The sequence below is a fragment of the Panicum virgatum genome, chromosome 7N (genome assembly GCF_016808335.1).
Source record: "Panicum virgatum strain AP13 chromosome 7N, P.virgatum_v5, whole genome shotgun sequence".
NCBI classification, from domain to species: domain Eukaryota; kingdom Viridiplantae; phylum Streptophyta; class Magnoliopsida; order Poales; family Poaceae; genus Panicum; species Panicum virgatum.
In genome coordinates this window covers 18,052,117-18,073,059 of record NC_053151.1, presented here as the reverse complement: position 1 = coordinate 18,073,059, position 20,943 = coordinate 18,052,117, and the positions used below count along the sequence as shown (strand labels likewise).

The 20,943-nt window shown below is 45.5% G+C and overlaps 1 protein-coding gene across 2 annotated transcripts; it reads right to left on the bottom strand.

Annotated features, from left to right (window-relative positions):
- Window positions 1-1,064: 1,064 nt before the first annotated feature.
- LOC120682893 (vacuolar protein sorting-associated protein 54, chloroplastic-like) lies at window positions 1,065-20,042 on the bottom strand. 2 transcript variants are annotated; one of them, XM_039964916.1, is made up of 19 exons: window positions 19,107-20,042; window positions 18,423-18,485; window positions 18,146-18,225; window positions 16,720-16,837; window positions 16,112-16,186; window positions 13,419-13,575; window positions 13,236-13,324; window positions 12,707-12,960; window positions 12,320-12,491; window positions 12,139-12,222; window positions 11,399-11,736; window positions 10,967-11,120; window positions 5,514-5,595; window positions 4,856-4,935; window positions 4,572-4,733; window positions 4,260-4,327; window positions 2,753-2,833; window positions 2,391-2,639; window positions 1,065-1,539 (listed from the first exon to the last, which is right to left on the bottom strand). In XM_039964916.1, the coding sequence occupies exons 1-18, from the start codon at window positions 19,878-19,880 to the stop codon at window positions 2,501-2,503; spliced, it is 2,970 nt and encodes a 989-aa protein (XP_039820850.1). In that variant the 5' UTR covers window positions 19,881-20,042; the 3' UTR covers window positions 1,065-1,539; window positions 2,391-2,500. The 2 variants fall into 2 exon arrangements, with proteins under 2 accessions (XP_039820850.1, XP_039820849.1); XM_039964915.1 differs by having other exon boundaries at window positions 13,419-13,584; window positions 19,107-20,036.
- Between the last annotated feature and the right edge of the window lie 901 nt (window positions 20,043-20,943).

The following is a 20,943-nucleotide window of genomic DNA, read 5'->3' as shown; positions in this document are numbered from 1 at the left end:
TTATAGAGGAAGGGAGTAGAAGATATCTTTTACTTTTATTAGCACATTTTACTAAAATTTCTTTTTTTAAAACGACGTTTTACTAAAATTTCATTAAAACTATTTATCCTCAACTTTGTTCAAAAGAGATAATTTAAATCATATCATTGACGGAAGACACGTGTGCATGTAATTTATATGCATGAGTGTCCTTTGCGTATGTAAACATTGGATTCAGTAATTTATTTTAGAACAATAAAAAACTGTTTCAGAACTCAAATTTTTTTAACTTACTAATTTTATTTACAACTTTTATAGAACCCTCAACATACTAGAGCCCAAATAAAATCTTAGTTCTCTAAAACAATAAAAACTCACATCATAAAATGTTTTGTAGCAATTAAGCACTTTAATTGAGTTGCCTGTCATTCTTAGAAGAAGTTTTCGAAACCAATAGCAGGTAAAAAAAATAACTTGATTAAACCTTATCCTTGAAGCATACTAAAAAAAATGTAAATTTTAATACTACCAATCTTTATTAACTATAGGACGAAATCTACATTTCTAAAAATATTAAGCTAGGTAGATTCATGCCACGTCAGCAGCAGTTGAACTACAGATCGAACCAACCCGGTCCCAAAAATCGACCCATAGTAACTATTCAGAGTAGGGATGTAAACGAGTACTCATTAGTGTTTTTGGATTTCTTATTTTTGTTTATTTTCTCATCAAAACTAATTACGTAGCATGTCATTTTAATTCATTTTATCAAATTTTAGATCAACCCAATGACCCCAAAAAAAAATGGGACTGCATCCCTAATTCAGAGGCACGCAACGGTCGTATTCCTGTGCTAGCTCTCATCGTCAAAGGCATCGCCATTCATGGTTTGCAGCCTTGCAGATAATCCGTCAGAGTCATACTAACGAATTATCGGATCACTTTGGTGGATGCTCTCTTACGAATTAAAACAATCAAATCACTTATACCAACAAACAGTTGTACGTTCCGTATTCCATATTTACGTTTGTCTTTAGGTGCCCATGCAAAACCGTGAGTATCTTGTATAGTTGAATAGGCACCCAGAACAAAGTACAGGTTCTGATTAATAACACAATAAGACCTGAATATTTTTCCCTGGTCAAACAGACAGATAAATAAAAGAGACATGCCTACAAATGAACCGGAGATTTCCTGTATATAGCACTGCAGCTTGAAGCTTTGCTTGGACTAACATATAGAATTGTATTTTGCACCAAGAATAATAATTACAGACCTTACAGGGATAAAATACATGGGCTGCCGTCTCGACGGCCTATTCGATACAATGGACCTAACAGCATGATGCACCATGCCGAGAATAGGTCGTGCTGCCAAAACTCTCGACTTCCTCTATACCAGCGTCTAACCGATATCAGCTAAAATACTATTGGAAAAAACAAAGAAATATGGCCTGACATGGAAAAGCTATTGAGCCAAAACTTTAATCTTGGGAAGTGCTAGAAAATCAGTGATTATGTCATCACGGAAGCTCTCTTTCACTAACCCGCACCGCATTACCTGCATGGTGGTTGATGCTTCCATGTTAGATACCTACTACACCTAGATGACAGAATTTCTAAGTAAATAACACCTTCAGCATCATTTTTCTAAATTCCCGAATAAACAATATCTCATTACCCTACATTTGTAGTTATATGTTTCCCAAAAACAAGGCACATTAGTAATTCTTTGTGAGACACATGACACTAAGCCACCAAGATACTCTGAAAAGTAGGCAACCTATTCATATAAGATGCCTGTAGTCAGATGTTCTAAAACATGTCGATCTTTTAGTGGAAACATCGACTGTAGTAACATTTTCAAATTCTTTTTACTGCGAATTAGTTGTCTGAATGATCCAATAAAAAGTTAAAAGTTGCAGGAAGCAAAACCTAAATATAAAGAGAGGGGATGTATCAACTGAAGGCAAGCAGGAAATTATAAGGAGAGTTCCTCATCTAACCCAGGCTTGAGATTGGGCACAATCCCCTCATTCACCATGGCTCCCTAACTAGGGCCGCGACTGGCTGACACCATCGTTCAATTGAACATATGCAGTTGGACTGACTCCACAAACCCATTGATATATGGAGCAGGGTGCAAAACATTGCTACCAGCTTGATATAGCAACAGAATACACACTTCCATCAGTTTTAAACAGTTAGCGCTAGGGATTAGTTGGCTATTGCTGCGAAACATAGATGACAAGCCAGATTCATAATTTTCTTAAATTACCCTATCAAGTCCCAACTATGAAAAATCAGAAGCACAATATAATTGCAGATATTGACATCAGTGACAAAAGCAAATGCTTAAAATTGCCTACTAAGGCAGAAGGAAACAATCAGAAGGAATAGCCAAAACAGTACCTGCACAGAATTTATGACAAACATGGCAATGTCTTGGAGCACTTCCCATTTAACATATCTTCCGCCATTGAACATTTGCAGACATGAGTCAGTTCCTAATGTACAGTCAATCACTCACCAACTTTTGTCCCAAAGTTCTCAGCCAAGAATTCATCAAGAAGACCATAATTTGGAATGGTTTCTGAACTGAAGTTCTCAGCTGGCAACTTCCGGATACATGTAAGAATATGCTGAACATCTCGGCATAATCTGGGTTGCAATAATCAATACATAGTTTAGAGAGAGAGATGTAGTGAATGATAAATGCTAAAAATGGAATGTCCCTTCGGTAGAAAGGAATAACACAAGATTAAGCAGTGTACCTGTTCTTCGCTTGAGGAGTACTGACTTCCAATTTTCTAAATGCTTCTGTAATGTGTGAATGGAAAATTTGAACAACTTGCCTGCATTGCAAAAAAATAAATAAATAAATAAATAGCAGCCTGGAAACAACTAATAATAAACCATTTTTTTCTCGAACACGCAGGAGATCTGCATATCAATATACTAGAAAAATGCTGCGCCGTTGGCGCCCCCGAGAGGCCCGTCACGGATATATATATATGTGTGGTTATAAAGTTTTATTGCTGGCTCGGTCAAATTTGATTTGGGTTGTTAAATGTATGTGTGTGAGGTGTAGACTGTTGAAATATGTCTACGGATCGTCCATGCGTTCGTAGCGAGAAAGTTTGTATGTGGCAGTCATTATAGGTGTCAATGTTGTGGTATATGCAGTGTGTAAATGTGCGAGGCGCTTAAACCCGTCACAGATACACATTAAGGAGGTTGGTTTCGCAAAACTCTAGGGGGTTTTCTGTGAATTTGATGTTCGTCGAGTGCAGATTGGTTTCGCCAAGGACCAGGGGGTTTTTTCAAAAAGTTGGCATCAATAGAGTGCGTGTCGATTTCATTGAAGTTCAGGTGGTCTTTTGTAGACATTCACAAAGACCGGGGGGCTTTTTTTCTAAAATTGCCATCCATGGACTGCGGGTTGATTTTACCAAAGGTCCAAGGGGTTTTCGCCAAATTTACGTCCTCGGATCATCCATGCGTCCATAGCGAGAAAGCTTGTATATGGCAGTCATCATACGTGTCAATGTTGCGGTATATGCAGTGTGTAAATGTGTGAGGCGATTTAACCCGTCACCAATATACATTAAGCGGGTTGGTTTTGCAGAAGTCTTGGGGTGTTTTCTATAGATTTGTTATTCGTGGAGTGCAAATTGATTTCACCAAAGCTCATAGGGTTTTATGTGGAGCAACGTAGGTAGAGTGCGGGTTGATTTTATTAGAGTTCATAGGTTTTTTTTGTTTGAAAAACTATAGTAAGCCCCACATATAATTGGTTCCGTGGGCCCCACATATGGTGGGACCCACTTGTGGGTCCTGTGGGTCCATAGTGGGGCTCACTTGTGGGACCCACGTTGTCGGGTCCTAGGGGCCCACGGTGGGGCCCACATGTGGGACCCATGTCCACAGGTCCCACATATGGGGTCAAATGCTCTAGAATTGTTTCTGGTCGTTGGATCGACCGATCCGACGGCCCATACATTCTTGCCGATGTAGCCACCTCCTGGTGCAAGGAAATGCACCAGGATTAGTTATATAGATAGATAGATAGATTAAGAAGGAAGAAAGAGGGGTGTAAGAGAATTTGGGGCCTGTAACCCACCCCGTACTAACAACTAGCTAATCTCCTAAAAAGGGGAAGGAAGGATCAGACCAACTGATATATTGTGGGTAACAATTTCCAGCCAAGTGATAAAGAGGCAGTACACATAAGTTAGCAGATAAACAAATGGGAAGGAATGGTAAGAAGTGAAACTTTACCTGAATATTGTTTGCACATCGACCTCAAGCAATGTTTGAGAAAGGATACGATGCAAATAGGTTACTTCCTGCAAAATATTTTGCAAACAAAAATCTTGGTAAATTAACTGGAGAAGATAAACATCTGTACCAGTGAAAGCATATCCATTGCTTCAGTTCTGAGAGAAATCGCTGCTGCCATTTTGTACTTAGTAATACTCATCTTAAAACAACAAAGACCACTTTTCATAACTTCATATAGATGTAGATAGAAACTTGCAACTAAATTATAACAACAGAAATTTCCAATGATAATCAGCTAGAATGCAATACCTTTGTAACAGCTTTTGCAAATTGACTAGGCTGCAAATCATTATCCTCTGGGCCATTCCAGCCTTCAACAATTTGGGGTAATTTTCTAAGATTTGCAAGCAATCTCTCTCTCATTATCTGGACTAGCTTGCTGTGAATTTCATCTCGATGAACCTTGTAGTCCTGCCATTTTTTATGCACTTGTAAGAAAGGGATTCATAATAGGACAAATAAAGGATAATTGTACTCAGGATACATGAGTCACCTTAACACATGAAACACAAATATACAAATTAGAATCGCACCTGAGTGACTCTATCCAATTCAGACATCAAAAGATGTTTGCGTGCTTCAGGTATTTTCAGGAAAAGTACGCGCCGGATATCTGCAGTTTCAAGTAACAAATATAAACATTGGAAAGCCAGAATACCACATGCTCACTATGTTTTACGATGTATATCCCATCACTGAAGAGTCAGTGTGCCAGCATTACAGAATTAAGATTATAGTTGTTAGTTATTACCATGTTTCCACTAGGTTAAGCAATTGTATCGTGTGATTTAATATGGTATGGTATGCGCTGCCATTTTTCATTAACTATTTTGGCAGACTAAGTTATTTCATGGTCTGTGTATGGCCAACGATGCAAATTGTGAAACAGAAGCAGTATTTCAAAATTTTATGATTTTATAAAACGGCGATTCTAGAAGAGCATGCCAATATCGTGCACATTGTGTTCCCAGCAAGCCAGCATGACCATTTGGGTGGAGCAAAACCATGACATGATCATGTAGTAATTTATATTTTTGTCGTATCCAACATTTATGGTATCAACTTAGACATGCTGTGATAAAGACTTCTACGAAAATATTTTTAGTCTTCAGAAGTCCAGTAACTAAACATCTTGAGCACTTAAAGATATTAGAAACAAAAATCTGTTAGAAGATTTAGAATAATGTTTACCTGGAATTAAGGAATGTATAAAAGTGATTATTTGACTCGCCAAAGCTAAATGCTTAGACGTAATTGATTTAAGACCAGACACCTGAGAAGCAAATAGACAAAGCAAGACAACGCATTAGAATTATTGCAACTGAAGAAAGTTGAGCTGCGCATCAAATTAGTTCCTGAGATTCATGACAGTAAATCATGTACTCAAATACTGATACTGACAGATATAACAAAACTGTAGGAGAGAATAATGGCTTGTATTCCTCCAAACCCTAGAAGGGTGGGATATATAGATCCTATACATGGGCCTCTAGATGGGCCTCTATACATGGGCTCACATATACACCAACACACCCCCCCGACAGTCTGAACTACCAGCACAGCGGTGTTCAAAACTGGACAACAAGAAAGCCAACACCCCCCGCAGTCTGAACTACCGGCGCAGCGGTGTTCAAAACTGGACAAGAAGAGAGTACAGAGAGAGTACAAATGGCAAATACCCCCCGCAGCCACAACTAGCCACCGGCTACGTTGAGGCTGGAGCGAAACTCCGAGAAGGTCGAGGAGGGCAGTCCGATGTCAGCAAACTGTGAGGTAGTCGAGACATGGAGTACCCGAACATCGCCGATGGCGACTCTGTCGCGCACGAAGTGTAGGTCGATCTCCACATGCTTCGTCCGCTGATGTTGGACGGGGTTGGTGGAAAGGTACACGGCGCTGACGTTGTCGCAGTAGACGAGCGTGCTCTTGGCGAGCGGGCTGTGGAGCTCCGCCAAGAGCTGTCGGAGCCAAGACAGCTCCGCCACGCCGTTAGCGACAGCCCGGTATTCCGCCTCAGCACTGGAGTGGGAGACAACCGGCTGCCGCTTGGACGACCAGGAAACAAGGTTGCCGCCCAGGAAGACGGCGTAGCCGGAAGTGGAGCGGCGAGTGTCCGGGCAGCCTGCCCAGTCTGCGTCGGTGTAGACCACCAGCTCAGAGGTGGGAGAGCGGTGAAGAACCAAGCCGAAGCCAACAGTGCCACGGACGTAGCGGAGGAGAAGCTTCAGTGCAGCTAGGTGAGACTCCCGGGGATCATGCATGTGAAGACAGACCTGCTGAACGGCATAGGTGAGATCCGGCCGGATGAAAGTCAGATACTGCAAGACACCGGCAAGGCTCCGGTAGGCAGTAGGATCAGCCACGGGATCACCCAGATCAGCAGACAGCTTCGCCTGAGTATCGACAGGAGTGGAGCATGGCTTGCAATCAGTCATCCCAGCCCGCTCCAGAATGTCGAGTGCATACTGCCGCTGATGAAGGAACAGTCCAGATGGGCGAGTCTCAACAGTAACGCCCAAGAAGTGGTGGAGCTGACCAAGATCCTTCATAGCAAACTCTTGCTGCAGATAGGAGATGACGCGCTCAAGCAACTGCTGACTGGAGGCTGTGAGCACAATATCATCAACATAGAGCAGTAGGTAGGCAGTCTCATCTCCACGACGGTAGATGAACAGAGAAGTGTCAGTCTTGGCCTCGGTGAATCCCAAAGTCAGCAAAAACGTGGCGAACCGAGAGTACCAAGCCCGAGGAGCCTGCTTCAGACCATAGAGGGACTTGTTGAGCCGGCAGACCATATCCGGACGACTCGAGTCCACAAATCCTGCTGGCTGAGAGCAGTACACTGTCTCTGACAGAGTGCCGTGAAGAAAGGCATTCATCACACAATGAAGCATCGGTATCCCTTGTGGTCAAGGGAGTAACCAAGAAACACAGCCAGAGTCGAGCGGTGCGCCAGCTTGTGAGGAGCAGTGGCAGAGGTGTTAGGGTAACACGCACACCCGAAGACCCGAAGGTGGTCGTAGCGAGGAGGGGTACCGAAAAGAGCATGGTGTGGAGTGGGAGCAGGAGAAGCAGTAAACGGAAGACGATTGAGCAAGTAGGTGGCAGTGTGGAGGCTCTCAGCCCAGAAGCGCGGGGGCAGAGAGGCCTGGATCAGAAGGGTGCGCACAACGTCGTTCGTTGTGCGAATCATCCGCTCAGCCTTTCCGTTCTGAGGAGAGGTATACGGACAAGACATACGCAGCTGAACACCCCGAGAGAGGAAGAGAGAACGGGAGGTGGAGTTGTCGAACTCCCGCCCGTTGTCACACTGGACGGCCTTAACGGTGAGGCCGAACTGAGTGGACACCCAGGCAGAGAAGTGGAGGGTGGGGAAGGTCTCAGACTTGGCGCGCAAAGGAAACATCCAAGAGTAGTGCGAGAAATCATGGACCACCACCAGATAGTACTTATAGCCAGAAAGGCTAAGAACAAGAGATGTCCACAGGTCACAGTGAACAAGATCAAATGCATGCATCGCATGCGAAGAAGAAAAAAAGAGCCGAACATGACGACCGAGCTGGCACGCATGGCAGAGGGTCTCAGCAGGAGCCCTAGTACCAGGAACATCGGTACTACGACTGAGCTGAGCCAGAACGTCGCGGCCTGGGTGACCAAGACGGCGATGCCAGGTGGTGGAAGACAGCGTCGCAGCAAAAGCGACAGACCAAGACGGCCAGGGCGAAAAAGAAGGCGAGAGTGGTGCAGCGGAAGAAGAAAGGCGAAGGGTGTAAAGGGGCCCCATGCTGTCACACCGGAGTAGCAGACGCCGGGAGGCCGAATCCTTTACAGTGAGGCCAGAAGAATCAAACTCGATGGAACAAGAATTGTCAGCTATAAACTGACGAATAGAAAGAAGGTTATGAACCATCTGAGGAGAAACAAGGACATTGGGAAGACGAAAAGAGCCAAGAGCAGAACCCACGGCGGTGACAGGAAGGCAAGACCCATCACCAACCATGATGGAAGGACAAGAGGGGTGTGGGGGTCGGACAGAAGAAAAGATACCGGCATCTGGGGTGGTGTGAAAGGAGGCACCCGAGTCGGCGATCCACTCGGTGCTGATTGGCGGCGTCCGCCCCATGGCGCTGAAGGACTGCGCCAGTGCGGCCTGGTCCCACCCCCCAGGCCAGGTCGGCTGCTGGCTGGGTGGAGCGGGCGGGGTCCAGAACGGCGCGAACAGAGGACAAGCCCCCCCCCCACGGCCCCCGACCCTAAACCGGCCACATCGGGAGGTGCCCTGGCCACGGGGTGCTGAAGGATGGCCAGGGCGTACCTCCAGGGCCAGGAGCAGGAGTGTCCCGACAGCCTCCAGCACGCCCAGCACCACCACCACCATGTCCGCCCCGCCGACGACGTCGGCGTCGTCCGCCACCCCCGGTCGGGCCGGTGAGAGGAGCACCAGAGGGCAGAGCCTGGTGGGAGGACGAAGCGTCGTGCGCGGTGAAGGGGACGACGGGCGGGACAAGTGGTGCGGCTCCGCGGCGACCCGACGAGCGAGAGCGCCGGCCGTAGCAGCGTCGGAGGCGGCCTGCTGCTTGCGGAAGGCGGCGGCGGTGAACGGTGCGTCCGCGGGGGTAGCAGCAGCTGCTGCCACAGCTGCAGGGGCCGCGGGGGCAGCAGGGCAGGCCGTAGCGAGGGCTGCGGGGTCCGCGGCCGTAGACGGCGGCGGCTCTGGGCGTGCCCACGGCCAGGGCGGCGGCAGGCGCAGGCTGCACGGCCCCGGCGAAGGCGAGTGCCGCACGACCAGGGGCGACGGGCGCAGCAGCAGGGCCCGCGCAGGAGGCCTGGGTGAGCAGGCGCAGGCTCGCGCTGCCGGAGGCAGCAGCCGCGGCGTCGCGCGGTGGCGGCTCAGGGCGTGCTCGCTGCGTCGCAGCGGCGGCTGCATCCGGCGAGCAGCAGGGGCCCGCGGCCGTTGGCTCCACGCCCTGTGCAGCCGGCCTACGCCAGGAGCAGAGGCACGCAGTGCAGGACGCCGTGCGGCTCTGCAAGGGGGCGACCAGGCCAGCGTCAGGGGCAGGAGGACCAGCAGCGCGCGGAGCAGAGGAGCCCGTGCCGGCCGCGGCCGCGGGGGCTGCAGGGGCGGCGGTCGTGGCCGCACCAGCTGCGCCCGCTGCGTGGGCGGCGGCGGCGGCGGCTCTGGGGCCCCACGCGGCGGATCCAAGCGGCCCCGAAGCAGAGGAGATCCACGCTGGCGGCGCTGGCTGCCGACCAGCCAGGGAGGTGGCGGCGGCAGGGGCGCCATGGAGGCCGCCCGCAGCAGCAGCAAAGGCCGGCGGCGCTGGCTGCGCTGGCTACCGGCCAACCAGGGAGTTGGCGGCGGCAGGGGCACCATGGGGGCCGCCCGCAGCAGCGGCAAAGGCGGCTGCAGGGTGGCTCCACGCGCACGGCGCAGGAGCAAAGGAGGGAAGGGGAGGAAAGGGGAGCAGGGAAGGGGGCGCCGGTGGCCAGCCAGCCATGGCGGCGGCGGCGGCGGCAGCGGCTAAAGGAAGAGCTAGCTGATAACATGTAGGAGAGAATAATGGCTTGTATTCCTCCAAACCCTAGAAGGGTGGGATATATAAATCCTATACATGGGCCTCTAGATGGGCCTCTATACATGGGCTCACATATACACCAACAAAAACAAATTAAAGAAAATTGGTTAAAGTAGTGTCCATATAGGAACTACCTACTCCAACACATAAGTGACATTTCGGATTTGTGCACAGCCTCCAAAACACAAGTTTGACTAGTACTTTTTGCTACAGAATATTCATAAAATATGGTGAAAGTGTACTTTTATGAAACTATTTTCAAGAGAAATCAACCATATCATTTTCAGATATCCAAACTCAACACATAAAAAGTCATTTGCAAACAAAGTTTGAAATTATTGACCTAAGACAACAGCAAAATGGTCATTTATTTGTGACTGGTGTGCGTATTTTGCAAAGAAAATTTCCTATTTGACATTGCGAAAGTTACTAATTTCTTCCTTGGCCCTCAAAAGTTTAAAATTCCTTATTTGACACTAGTTCAAAGGTTCATTCCTAAATTGACACTACCATCTACTCTGTTAGTATATTCCGTTAACCCGTGAGTGAACCATGTCAGATTTTATGTGAATGGACTAAATTGGCCCCAGTTATGAAAGAGGAAAAGGAGTCCCGTGCTCTCTCCTCAGTCTTATCGTTATCGTTACCCCCCCTCACCACCATTCTTATCCCATTGCAAACCCTAGATCAGGTGCGGCGGCGGCTCCAGACAGCAGCCATGCAAGGCGACGCGGCCACGAGGGGGTGCACGGCTCACTCGCAGCCACGTGTAGCGGGGCAGTGGCCGTGCAAGGCGACGTGGAGGCTCCGGCCACGCACAGCAACGCGGGCACGCACGGGGCCGCGGCCACGCATGTGTAGGCACACGAACTGGGAATCGGGAATTCTCTTTTTGCAAATGGTTTTTCCCTGTGCAGGGAAGCATGTGGTTCATTATACAACACCACATATTATTAGAAAATGTAGACACACATTGCTACCAAGTGAAAATCTCTGTACATATTGGCATACTATTGTCAATGAAACAGAGAGCCATTGTTAATAACTGGAATGTCTGTACTACAGTACCTGCATGGCACCTGCACCGAGAACAAGTTGGCAAGTCCTTGTGTTGAAAAGCTTTAATATTTCCACAACACGTTGGACCACCTCAAAAGATAACGATGGCAAACATTTACTGATGTCAACATATTCTGATAACATCTTCAACAATATCAAACCACTGCACAGACAATAGAGTATTGTTATCGAGAGGCAAGGTTTAGAAAAGAGAAAATATGCTTTACATCAAAGATATATCTCACAAGAATGAAAATAACAAGTAAATACAAGATGGGGAACTGTATGACATACTACCCATTGCATTCGTTATATATATTTTTTTGAACAGCAAAACGAGAAATTTAAATATGGCTCTTGTTTCATTTCAGCAGTCCGAAGTTCATAAGTAGAGATAGAATATGGAATTGAACAATTAAAAGGAGAATACAGATGACTAACCAGTTTACCATATGATAGCCAACACCTCCATGTACAATAGTTTGCAAGGTTGACCTCTGATTCCCAGTGACATTATTTTCAGTCTGAGAAGTGGACTCAATCTTGCTTTCACCTGCCGCAGATGTTAACTTGCCATTATCAGTATTATTTTCAGCTGAATATGTCGTTTCTTGACTTGTTGGATCAGTGAACTTTGAGTTGTCATCTGCGCTAGGCATATCCATGCCATTAACAGAAGAATACGTGGATGAAAGCGATAGAACAATTGCTTGGAACTCTTCAGGAACATCAACAGCAACCCATGTCTCTTGGTCAAGAACAGCCTTGATTTTTGTCATCTTTAAAAAGAACAATGTTAGTATTCAGTTTGCAAAAGCAGATGAAAGACAATTTAGTTCTGCTAGCATTAACCATCAGACTTTTATACAATTCAAAATCTACATTATTTGAATGGCTCGAGATAATGAACTTCATTAAGCCTCAAAAGTATTTGACAGAAAAATCAACTCTCCCTTACAAACAAGCATTATAGCAAATTAAGTGTATATGATGTAATTTGATGGACAACCAATCAGCCATAACTGAGGGAGAAAGCTGAGTGTTTATGTTCCTTCCAATAGTATTGATTCAAGTTTCAGACCTAATGATCGTTGATAATTATTTAATAAGTTTCTAAAAAATAGATGAAATTTGAAGAATAGGGTTTAGACTTCAATGATCAAGTACGTTGTAATACTGACCCGAACGCTATGCTGATAATCAACAAACTGCTTCGACTGTTGCTGTAGAATTCCACGAATGTTGTAACCCAACCTGCCTCCAACCTACAAGAATAAGAGGCTAAGATAACGTCAACACTAGCTTCTATGCATTCAACACGAACAGTTTTGTGTGTGTATTTCAAACAGGAAAAGAAATAACCTTTTCAGTAGCAGCTATAAATTCTTCTGTTATATTGTAGATGATCAAGAATTCCTGAAGCCTTAACCTGGGATGTAGAGCAGCACGGACACCTAGGAGTTTAGCCCATCGCCCATGAGCAGCATCACATGCAGCGAAAACTGCTTCAGTGTTTTCTCTCAATACATCAGCCCTGTGTCAACGTAAATGGTCATGCGCCTTTATTTTGTATGGTAAAATATAAATAGTTCACATATGCAATGAAAAAATGCCTCAGAGTCACATTATGTGCTATTATGTTATGAGAACTGACCACAGACGTACCGTGACACCAGAAATAAACTTAGTTTCCATGTCTGTATGGAATAGACAAAATAGAGGGCACATTGCAACTAAAACAAAACTTACCGGACATTCTTTATTGAATTTATAATGGACAAATCATTTGCTTTTCCCTGGACAAAGGGGATTTTGGAATTACTCCGCGTAAGAGTATTAGATACCCGTGCAGAAACACTGTAGTCATTCTCTTGGGAAACATCAGAAACTGAACCACCATGTTGTACTGTAGGATTGCTGGCATCAATACTTAAGGTTCCAGCAAGGTTTCCCATGATCCACTCAACTATTCTTTTCACTTCGGCTGCTTGCTGTAAATGTACCTGAAATTATAAAGATGTTGATCCCATGATTTTTTTTTTGTTTTCTTTTTACAAACATATGATAATATCTAGCAGGGAGTTTGCGTCAGATATGCCCCTCCTTTAACATAAGTATATCTGCTCACGCCATAGAAGCAAATTAAATGCTAAAACGTATGGCTACAAGTAGACTACCACTGACCACAAGAAGTGGGTAAAGTCATTAAAACTAAATTTACACAGGATCTTCATCCCGAGAATAGGAAAATGGAATTCTTATGTAAGGATTGTTTTACCTGTACTATCCTGAAAATAGCAGATAAAAGTTGAACAAACCCTTCAGATGACAAACTTCGCAATTTATTTGCTAAGGACTGGCCTCCAGCTGCAGTTAAATGTTAATGTCAAAAGGACATGGGAAAGTTGAAGTAAGAAATAGAAAACTCTGAAAAGAGATCCTGAATGGGTGGAAATACTACCGTCAGCATCAGCGGCCCTGTCTCCAGTTACTGAATCAGAATCTATTGGTCTGGCAGTTAAAACTGGAAGCAACTCTGCGACTGTGGCTTTGATTGAAGCTTTCATAACAGTAATAAGTGTATCCCGGTAGATTCTGAGAACTGCAGGAAGTTTGTCCTGAAAATACTAAAAACAACATATCATTTTCGTTTCCACATAAACATTGACTATAGCACTTTATTGGGAACAAACTATAGCAGTCTTAATGGCCTTGATAAACGGTTGTTACAGATGTAGCAACTAGCAATAGGTGTAGGTCCACTTTGAGATACACTCACAGCAGTTAGATTCAAGGTTTAGCAAGCCAATTTAGCAATTAGCACACCTCTCAAGTCCTATATAGCCAAACAAAAAAAAATCTTCTTTCATGTGACTTCCATCTAGAGTCCTTCCTTTCTTTAATTACAATATTGACACAATGTAAACATAAACTTTCGAAGAGAGCGAGCTTCACTTTCTATCCAAATAATTCTTTTGCGAGAGTGAAATATTGGGACAACTCCTATTTACATGGTAGGATTTTAGTCTATCACAAGTTACAAATAATAAAATCAGGCATGTTTCATTTGTCACCGCAGTTTGGCAAACTTTAGGTATGAAAGTCTCAACAGTTGTTGAAAGTGTTTGATTCACCGCCGCACTTCTGGTGTGCTAAATGTCTTCTTCACTGGGCCTAGCTATCATTGAATCATGTTCATGCAAAACTTTGCTACAGTTGTTGAAGGTGTTTTGTCGACCACAAAAATTGTGCTTCCCACAACCAGAAAACATTGTGGCAAATTATGATAGTAATCCAAACAGGTCGAAACGCTGATTGGCAAAGTGTATAATTTGTATATTCTGATGTGACCCTACAACCCACCTTGTTAGGTTTTGAAGTATTGAATCAAATGGAGGTGTATCAACACCCAAATTGTGCACACCAACTCTCCATCTAAATCTCTATCTCTATCTCTATCTCTATCGCTATCTCTATCTCTATCTCTATCTCTACTATTTCTAAAGCAAGCAATGTTTCCTTGGTCCATCAATCGGAATCTTAATCGGAGTCCAGACAAATCAATCTGAATTCTAATCAGAACCCGGACAAATCAATTGAAATCCCAATTGGAACACAGACAATCAATATCTCGCACAATCACGGCACGGCCTGTACATGAAGTGAACGAACACAAAGTTGATGGTATTACGTAGGTCTATTATATTACCTGTTGCAACGCACGGCTCTATGCTAGTCAATACAAAAGCATGTAATGAAACGCGAGTATTATCATTTGTCATTCGTTATATTTGAATAATTTACTTCCTGAATATTTTCCATAAGATTCATACTTTTTGCTCAAACTGCAGCTTTATTTTTTACTGGAATGAGCAGGCTGCTTTTATAATGTAACTTACAAAAGTGTTGACCATGGTTTTTAAGGCGTCGCCTAGTCGTCGCCTAGGCGTCCAGGCGGAAAAAAAATTGCGGCGTCCAGGGCGCCACGAATCGTGTGCGTATGGCGTCTGGAGTCGTCGCCTAGGCGGGCATGGCGTCAATTTTCAGCAAGTCGGGCGCCGCGCGGCGCGCGCGCGGGGTGAAAACGAGGGGGCGGCGGGGGAGAGGCGCGCACGGGTGAAAAGAAGGGGGCCGCGCAGGAGAGACGCGTGTGCGCTGGATTCGGCAGAGGGAAAGAGAGGGATGGCGCGGATCCAGAACGAGAGAAGGAAACAGAGGGGAAGAGAGAGGGCGCAGGCCGCCGGCGCCTAGAACTAGAAGGGAGGAGGGCGGATTTAGAGAGGGAAGGAGAAACGGAAGGAGAAGAGGGCGGCGACACCTTGAATCCTCATCGGCAGCGCGGGGCCTCGGCCTAGGTCTGCCTGCACCTTGTCCAGCAGCTCCCATCCCGTCTACTGCAACCAATCCAGTCCGCCCACAGCTGCATCCAGGTGCTCGTCAGCTCGTGCCCCTTCTTCTCTGCCCTCTGCTCCGCCTCCTCGTCCTCCCGGCCTGCTCGCAGTGCACGTACCTCTTCCTCTCCCTTCCTCTGCTCTATTGCTTATGTTTGGTTAGCTTGGACATGGATATACTCTGCTCTGCTATGGTTCCTGCGGTAGGAGGCAAACAGAATTGGCTGCTCTGCTCCACTGCACGTATTATATAACAAGGTAGCTTTGTGTGAATGTGTGCCTGATGACTGATTCATGTGATTGCACCTTACTGCATTTTGCTTAGTTTTGCTACTTGCTACTCTCGGCTTCAGAATTGACAGCAAGAAGGTATGTTTATGCTAGTTCATCCTAGATTAGGAGATGAGTATGGCGTCGCCTCGCCGCGCACCTTACTCGCCTAGGCGTCCGGAAGGGGGTGGGTCGCCATGCCTCGCCCTACCGCCTTAAAAACCATGGTGTTGACATAACTTTCTTAATCATAGGAAAGCTATTCTTTTGTCAAACAATATGTTGTTAGCTCTAGGAAAAAGATAAGTTTGCCATGTAACAAGGAAAAGAAATTATGTAAACCGGAGTAAACTGATAAGAAGTAGCAATATGCCATACAGAGGAAAGGAACATTGAAGTTGTGTAAAATATTAGACAGAAATTCATCTGCAAGTGCAACCAAACCCAGCTGATAACAGACGCTTAATTAATTTAAGAGATAGACGGAACTAACCGTTCTCAGCAGGCAAATAATAAGAGGGAGGAGTCGATCTCTGAGAATAATGCTTTCCTCCTCATGTATGTTACCCTGCAGTAAGATGGTGAATATTGAAAGAAAGGTGCTGAAAATCTGTCACTTAAATAGTGCGGTAGATTAAACGTGAAGTAAATATTTTTTCTCTTAAAAAACGTGAAGTACAAAACACACACACACACCCCTTAAACGCGAGAAAAGGGTAGAACCCTTAAACACGAAGTAATAATTTTGCATATAATAGTCAAGTCAAGTGATGAAACAATCCATAATGTTATGTTTAATAAAAAAACATTATTCATCAAAAGTACTTGCAAGAATGAAAGAATTTTTTATTAGCCCAGTTTCTAATTTGTCAACATTGTTGTTCCCTTGTCATTGATAATCCAGTTTCCTTTTTTACAAAATGTCACAGACAGTCAAAACATGCCAGAACATGAATCCTTTGTTTTGAAAAGAAGTATCAAACAGGCTATGTACAGAATAGATGTCGGACAAACGATTGTGCCAAATACAAGATATCAGTACATCTGAGCTATAGGCCAATTTAGAGCTACATACAACTGCAAGATTCAAAATGCACACACCTCATATTCTGTCCCATTCAATGGGCTGGAAGCTTTTCTTTTCACATTTGATGAAATCATAGCATCTACAGCTTTTCCATCAGGAACAGCAGCGTGCACAAACTCTGCTGAAAGAATGCTACAAGGATGAATATTACCAAGTTAAACAGCAGTGAACTGATACTATTAACAATGCTAAGTCTATTTAATGGTTCAACATATAACAGTTCACTCAAAAGAATCACAACAGTAGAAAAGGATGGAATCCATTTTTTCACATTGGAACATGGTTTTCAAGGCGGTAAGGCGAGGCGTGGCAACCCACCCCCTTTCGGACACCTAGGCAAGTAAGGCGCGCGATGAGGCGACGCCATACTCATATCCTAATCCAGGATGAAGAAGCATAAACATACCTTGTTGCTGTCAATTCTGAAGCCGAGAGTGGCAAGTAGCAAAACTAAGCAAAATGCAGTAAGGTGCAATCACATGAATCAGTCGTCAGGAACACATTCACACAAAGCTACCTTGTTATATAATACGTGCAGTGGAGCTGAGCAGCCAATGCTGTGTGCCTCATACCGCAGGAAGCACAGCAGAGCAGAGTATATCCATGTCCAAGCTAACCAAGCATAAGCAATAGAGCAGAGGAAGGGAGAGGAAGAGGTACATGCACTGCAAGCAGACCGAGAGGACGAGGCAGAGTGGAGGACGGAGCAGAAGGGGCACGAGCCGATGAGCACCTGGATGTAGATGTGGGTGGACTGGATTGGCTGCGGCAGAAGGGATCAGAGCCGCTGGACCAAGGTGCGGGCACACCGGGGCTGAGGCCCCCCGCCACCGGTGAGGATTCCAAGTGCCACCGCCCTCTTCTCCTTCACTCTCTCTGAATCTACCCTCCTCTCTGTTCTAGGTGCCGGCGGCCGGCGCCCTCTCTCTTTCCCTCAGTGTTCTGAATCCGCGCCCTTGACCAGATATGTCGCGGCGGGAAGTTAGGTGCGCGGATTCCCCCTGCGCGCGCACACCTTTCCCACCCCCCCCCCTCCCCCCTATCAAATTGCCGCACGGCACCCGACTTGCTGAAAATCGATGCCAAGTCCGCCTAGGCAACGACTTTGGATGCCATACGCACAGGGTTCCTGGCACCCTGGACGCCGCGATATTTTTTTTTCCACCTAGACGACTACTTAGAAACCATGCATTGGAATAAATAAAATGTGAATAAAATACACCTCTTGGCTATTTCTAAAACAAGTCAGTTTATCTACATAGCTATTCTTAACTTCCAAGTCAGAGTTCACAATGTATGTTAAAGGCTCAAAGCACACAAACACATATGTTTGCATGTCAGCAGTAGCCTGCAAATATTCATGCAATCTAAAGGTCTCTCTATGGTAAACATGTGCATCCTGCTGAGTATCTGAATATATGATACTTCATCACAACATACCTGTTCACTGAATCTAATGATGTCCCCAGCTGATCTCGAATATGGCGAAAGCAATAAAGCCCAGCAAGTTCATCAGTATCCTGATTGACAAGACAAAATGTTTATGGATTGTCATATCATAAGCGATTTATGCAGCATATTTCTATGATAGCTAAGTAAAAAAATAAAATGATTATTTGTATGCATATGGTCATTGTATAATTGAAAATCCATATGATGTATCACCAGTGCATTGTATGAGATCAAGGCATCAAGCTAAACAAGTTCCGTAACTTACTAGTAAATTTTGCAAGTCATCGATGACATCAAGGGCACCAGCACAATCTGCTGCTGCAACAAGCTGCAAATGTGCAACAAGATGAATGAATGAATGAATGAATGAATGAATGAATGCAGAGCAAAAGGCACTACCAAAATGAAAAATTTGGAATAGGGTTGTAGCCGTAGTTGCAAGATTTAGTACAAGTGTACAACTTTCCTTGCTGTCACCCCAAATCTAAACAATTATGGCCACTGGCCAGGTATGCTGGGACTTACCAATACAGCATTAAAATACAGGTGTTCTAGCTGGCATGGATGAAAATGGTGATGTTCAGTTCACTAGCAAGAGATAGTGCCACTCACAAGATCAGCTCCGACAAACAGAACCATCATAACTTTTCAATAAGCAACAACTGATGGAATGGAATTGTTCTTTCCATTTATTTGTCAGTTAGGAGGTGTCATAATGGTCCATTTCCATCAATAACAGTTCATGTTTCATCTCCGCATTTTTCTCACTATAACACTCAAACAGCAACGGGCTACAATATTGTATTTCCATGGCAAGCTACATTTGTCGTTTCACATTTTTAATCGACACAGAAATATAAGATGATCGCTACCATTTCAGACAGCTACATTACTGATCAACGAGCGAGATGCAAGGCAAAAAAAAAAACATTCTGGCAAATGCACTCACCAACTTGAGTGCGGCAAGGGCCTGGCTGACGTAGAGGATGACAGTAAGCTTCTGCTGCAGTGCCACAAGGTTACCCCGCGTGGCATTGAGCTCCTGCACCTGCCTTGCTGACCCGACAAGGTCCCCCGTGAGCACTCGGACCACCTCCCTGAGCTCGCGGATCCTCCCTACTGCCGTAACAATCTCTCCATCGAGCCCACGGAGCCGGCCCTGCGCCTCGTAGAAGGACTCGGACCGGAGCGCGATCTCCCGCACGAGGTGCGCCTCCACGACATCGAGGTGGTGGCCAAGGCGCTCCTGTAGCCCGTCGTCGCCAAGCGGGCAGGCGGCCTGGAAGGTGGGCCCGTCCTCGAGCGCGAAGTCCTCCTTGAAGAAGAGCGCGGGCACCTCGCGGAGGCAGGCGGCGAGGCCGGAGGAGGCAGCCGGGGCGCCCTCGGCGTCCGAGGAGGCGGCGAGCTCGGCGGTGGCGTGGAGGCGGATGTCGGCGAAGCGAGCGTATGGGTCGGAGACGGCGGCAAGGTAGGGCGCGAAGTCGGCGCGGGTGACCTCGCAGGGGTGCGACGGCGGCGTGGCAGCAGCGTCGGGGAGAGGGATGGTGGGGGGCGGCCAGGGCAGCCAGGAGTAGGAGGAGGCGGCGGCGGAGGGGAGCGGGTTGTTGAGGAGCGCGGTGATGGACTGCGGGACGCCGCCGGGAGGCCCGGCGGAGGTGGGGGAGTCGGTGGAGGAGGAGACGGAGGCGACGGAGGTGGTGCGGAGGGGCGGGCGCGACGCCATCGCCGCGGCGGCGGCGGCGGAGTCAGCGGATGGGAGGAGGCATGGGGAGATCGGGATCTGGGAGGCGCGGCAGCGAAGGCGAGCTCGGGTGGGATGTCAGATCTGGTGCCTCGACCAAGGGGAGAAGAGAGGGAACCAGCAAGTCTCCCGGGTTTTCTTTCTATCCCGGTTTGTTCTTCGCTCTTCCTTATATTTTGACACAAATTAGCAATATGTTCCATTCATTTTCAGTTAGAAACGAGAAATCATCTCAGTTTGAAGTTAGTAATATTAGGTCTGGTTTGATTTTTTCAGTTTAAGTCATAAGTTCTATCACATCGTATGTTTAAACACCAATTAGAAGTACTAAACATAGATTTGTCACAAAATTAATTTCATAACTCGTGACTTAATCGCAGGACGAATTATTAAGCCTAATTAGTTCATAATTTGACAAATAATTACTACAGTAATCATTCGCTAATCGTACATTAATTATATTTAATAGATTCATTTAGAGCTCTAATTGCAACTTATGCAATTAGTTTTATATTAAATTAGTATCCAAACATTCAAATTGACATCCAAACATCCGATATTACTGCTACTTAAAAAACAAAATGAGACCTTACTCAAAACTATATTTCTATAGAAGTATGAGTCTATAACAGCATACAGCATTGTTCCGATCCCATATTTTGACCTAAACTTCATTTGAGTTAATTACTTTTCATTTAAAAAAACTTTTAACAAAAACCAGTTGATCTTTAGAATCCACGAATCCATTCTCCCTTGATGTATCTTAAATGTGTATATAGAATTAGAAATATAGAATTAGAAAAAAAAATTCTAAATTCAGCAACATTAAATTTTCTAAAAATGTAGTAGAAGTTTGCGACTTTACCTCACAAGTAGTAAGATGTGTCCCCATAGTACCCATGTATTGATATCCATCTAAAATATTACTCCCTCTGTTTCAAATTATAGTTTGTTTGACTTTTTTGACCCTGAGTTTGACCATTCGTCTTATTCAAAAATTTGTACAAAATATCACTTTTTATTTATGGCTTGTTTTATCAATACA

What these genes read in the sequence shown, in the direction of transcription:
- LOC120682893 (XM_039964915.1), bottom strand. Translation starts at nt 19,880, where the DNA reads ATGGCGTCGCGCCCGCCCCTCCGCACCACCTCCGTCGCCTCCGTCTCC. An exon ending in CTATTTTCAGGATAGTACAG is followed by an intron (nt 12,961 to 13,235) that starts GTAAAACAATCC and finishes TTATAATTTCAG; the next exon opens with GTACATTTACAGCAAGCAGC. An exon ending in ATTATCAGCATAGCGTTCGG is followed by an intron (nt 11,737 to 12,138) that starts GTCAGTATTACA and finishes TTCTTTTTAAAG; the next exon opens with ATGACAAAAATCAAGGCTGT.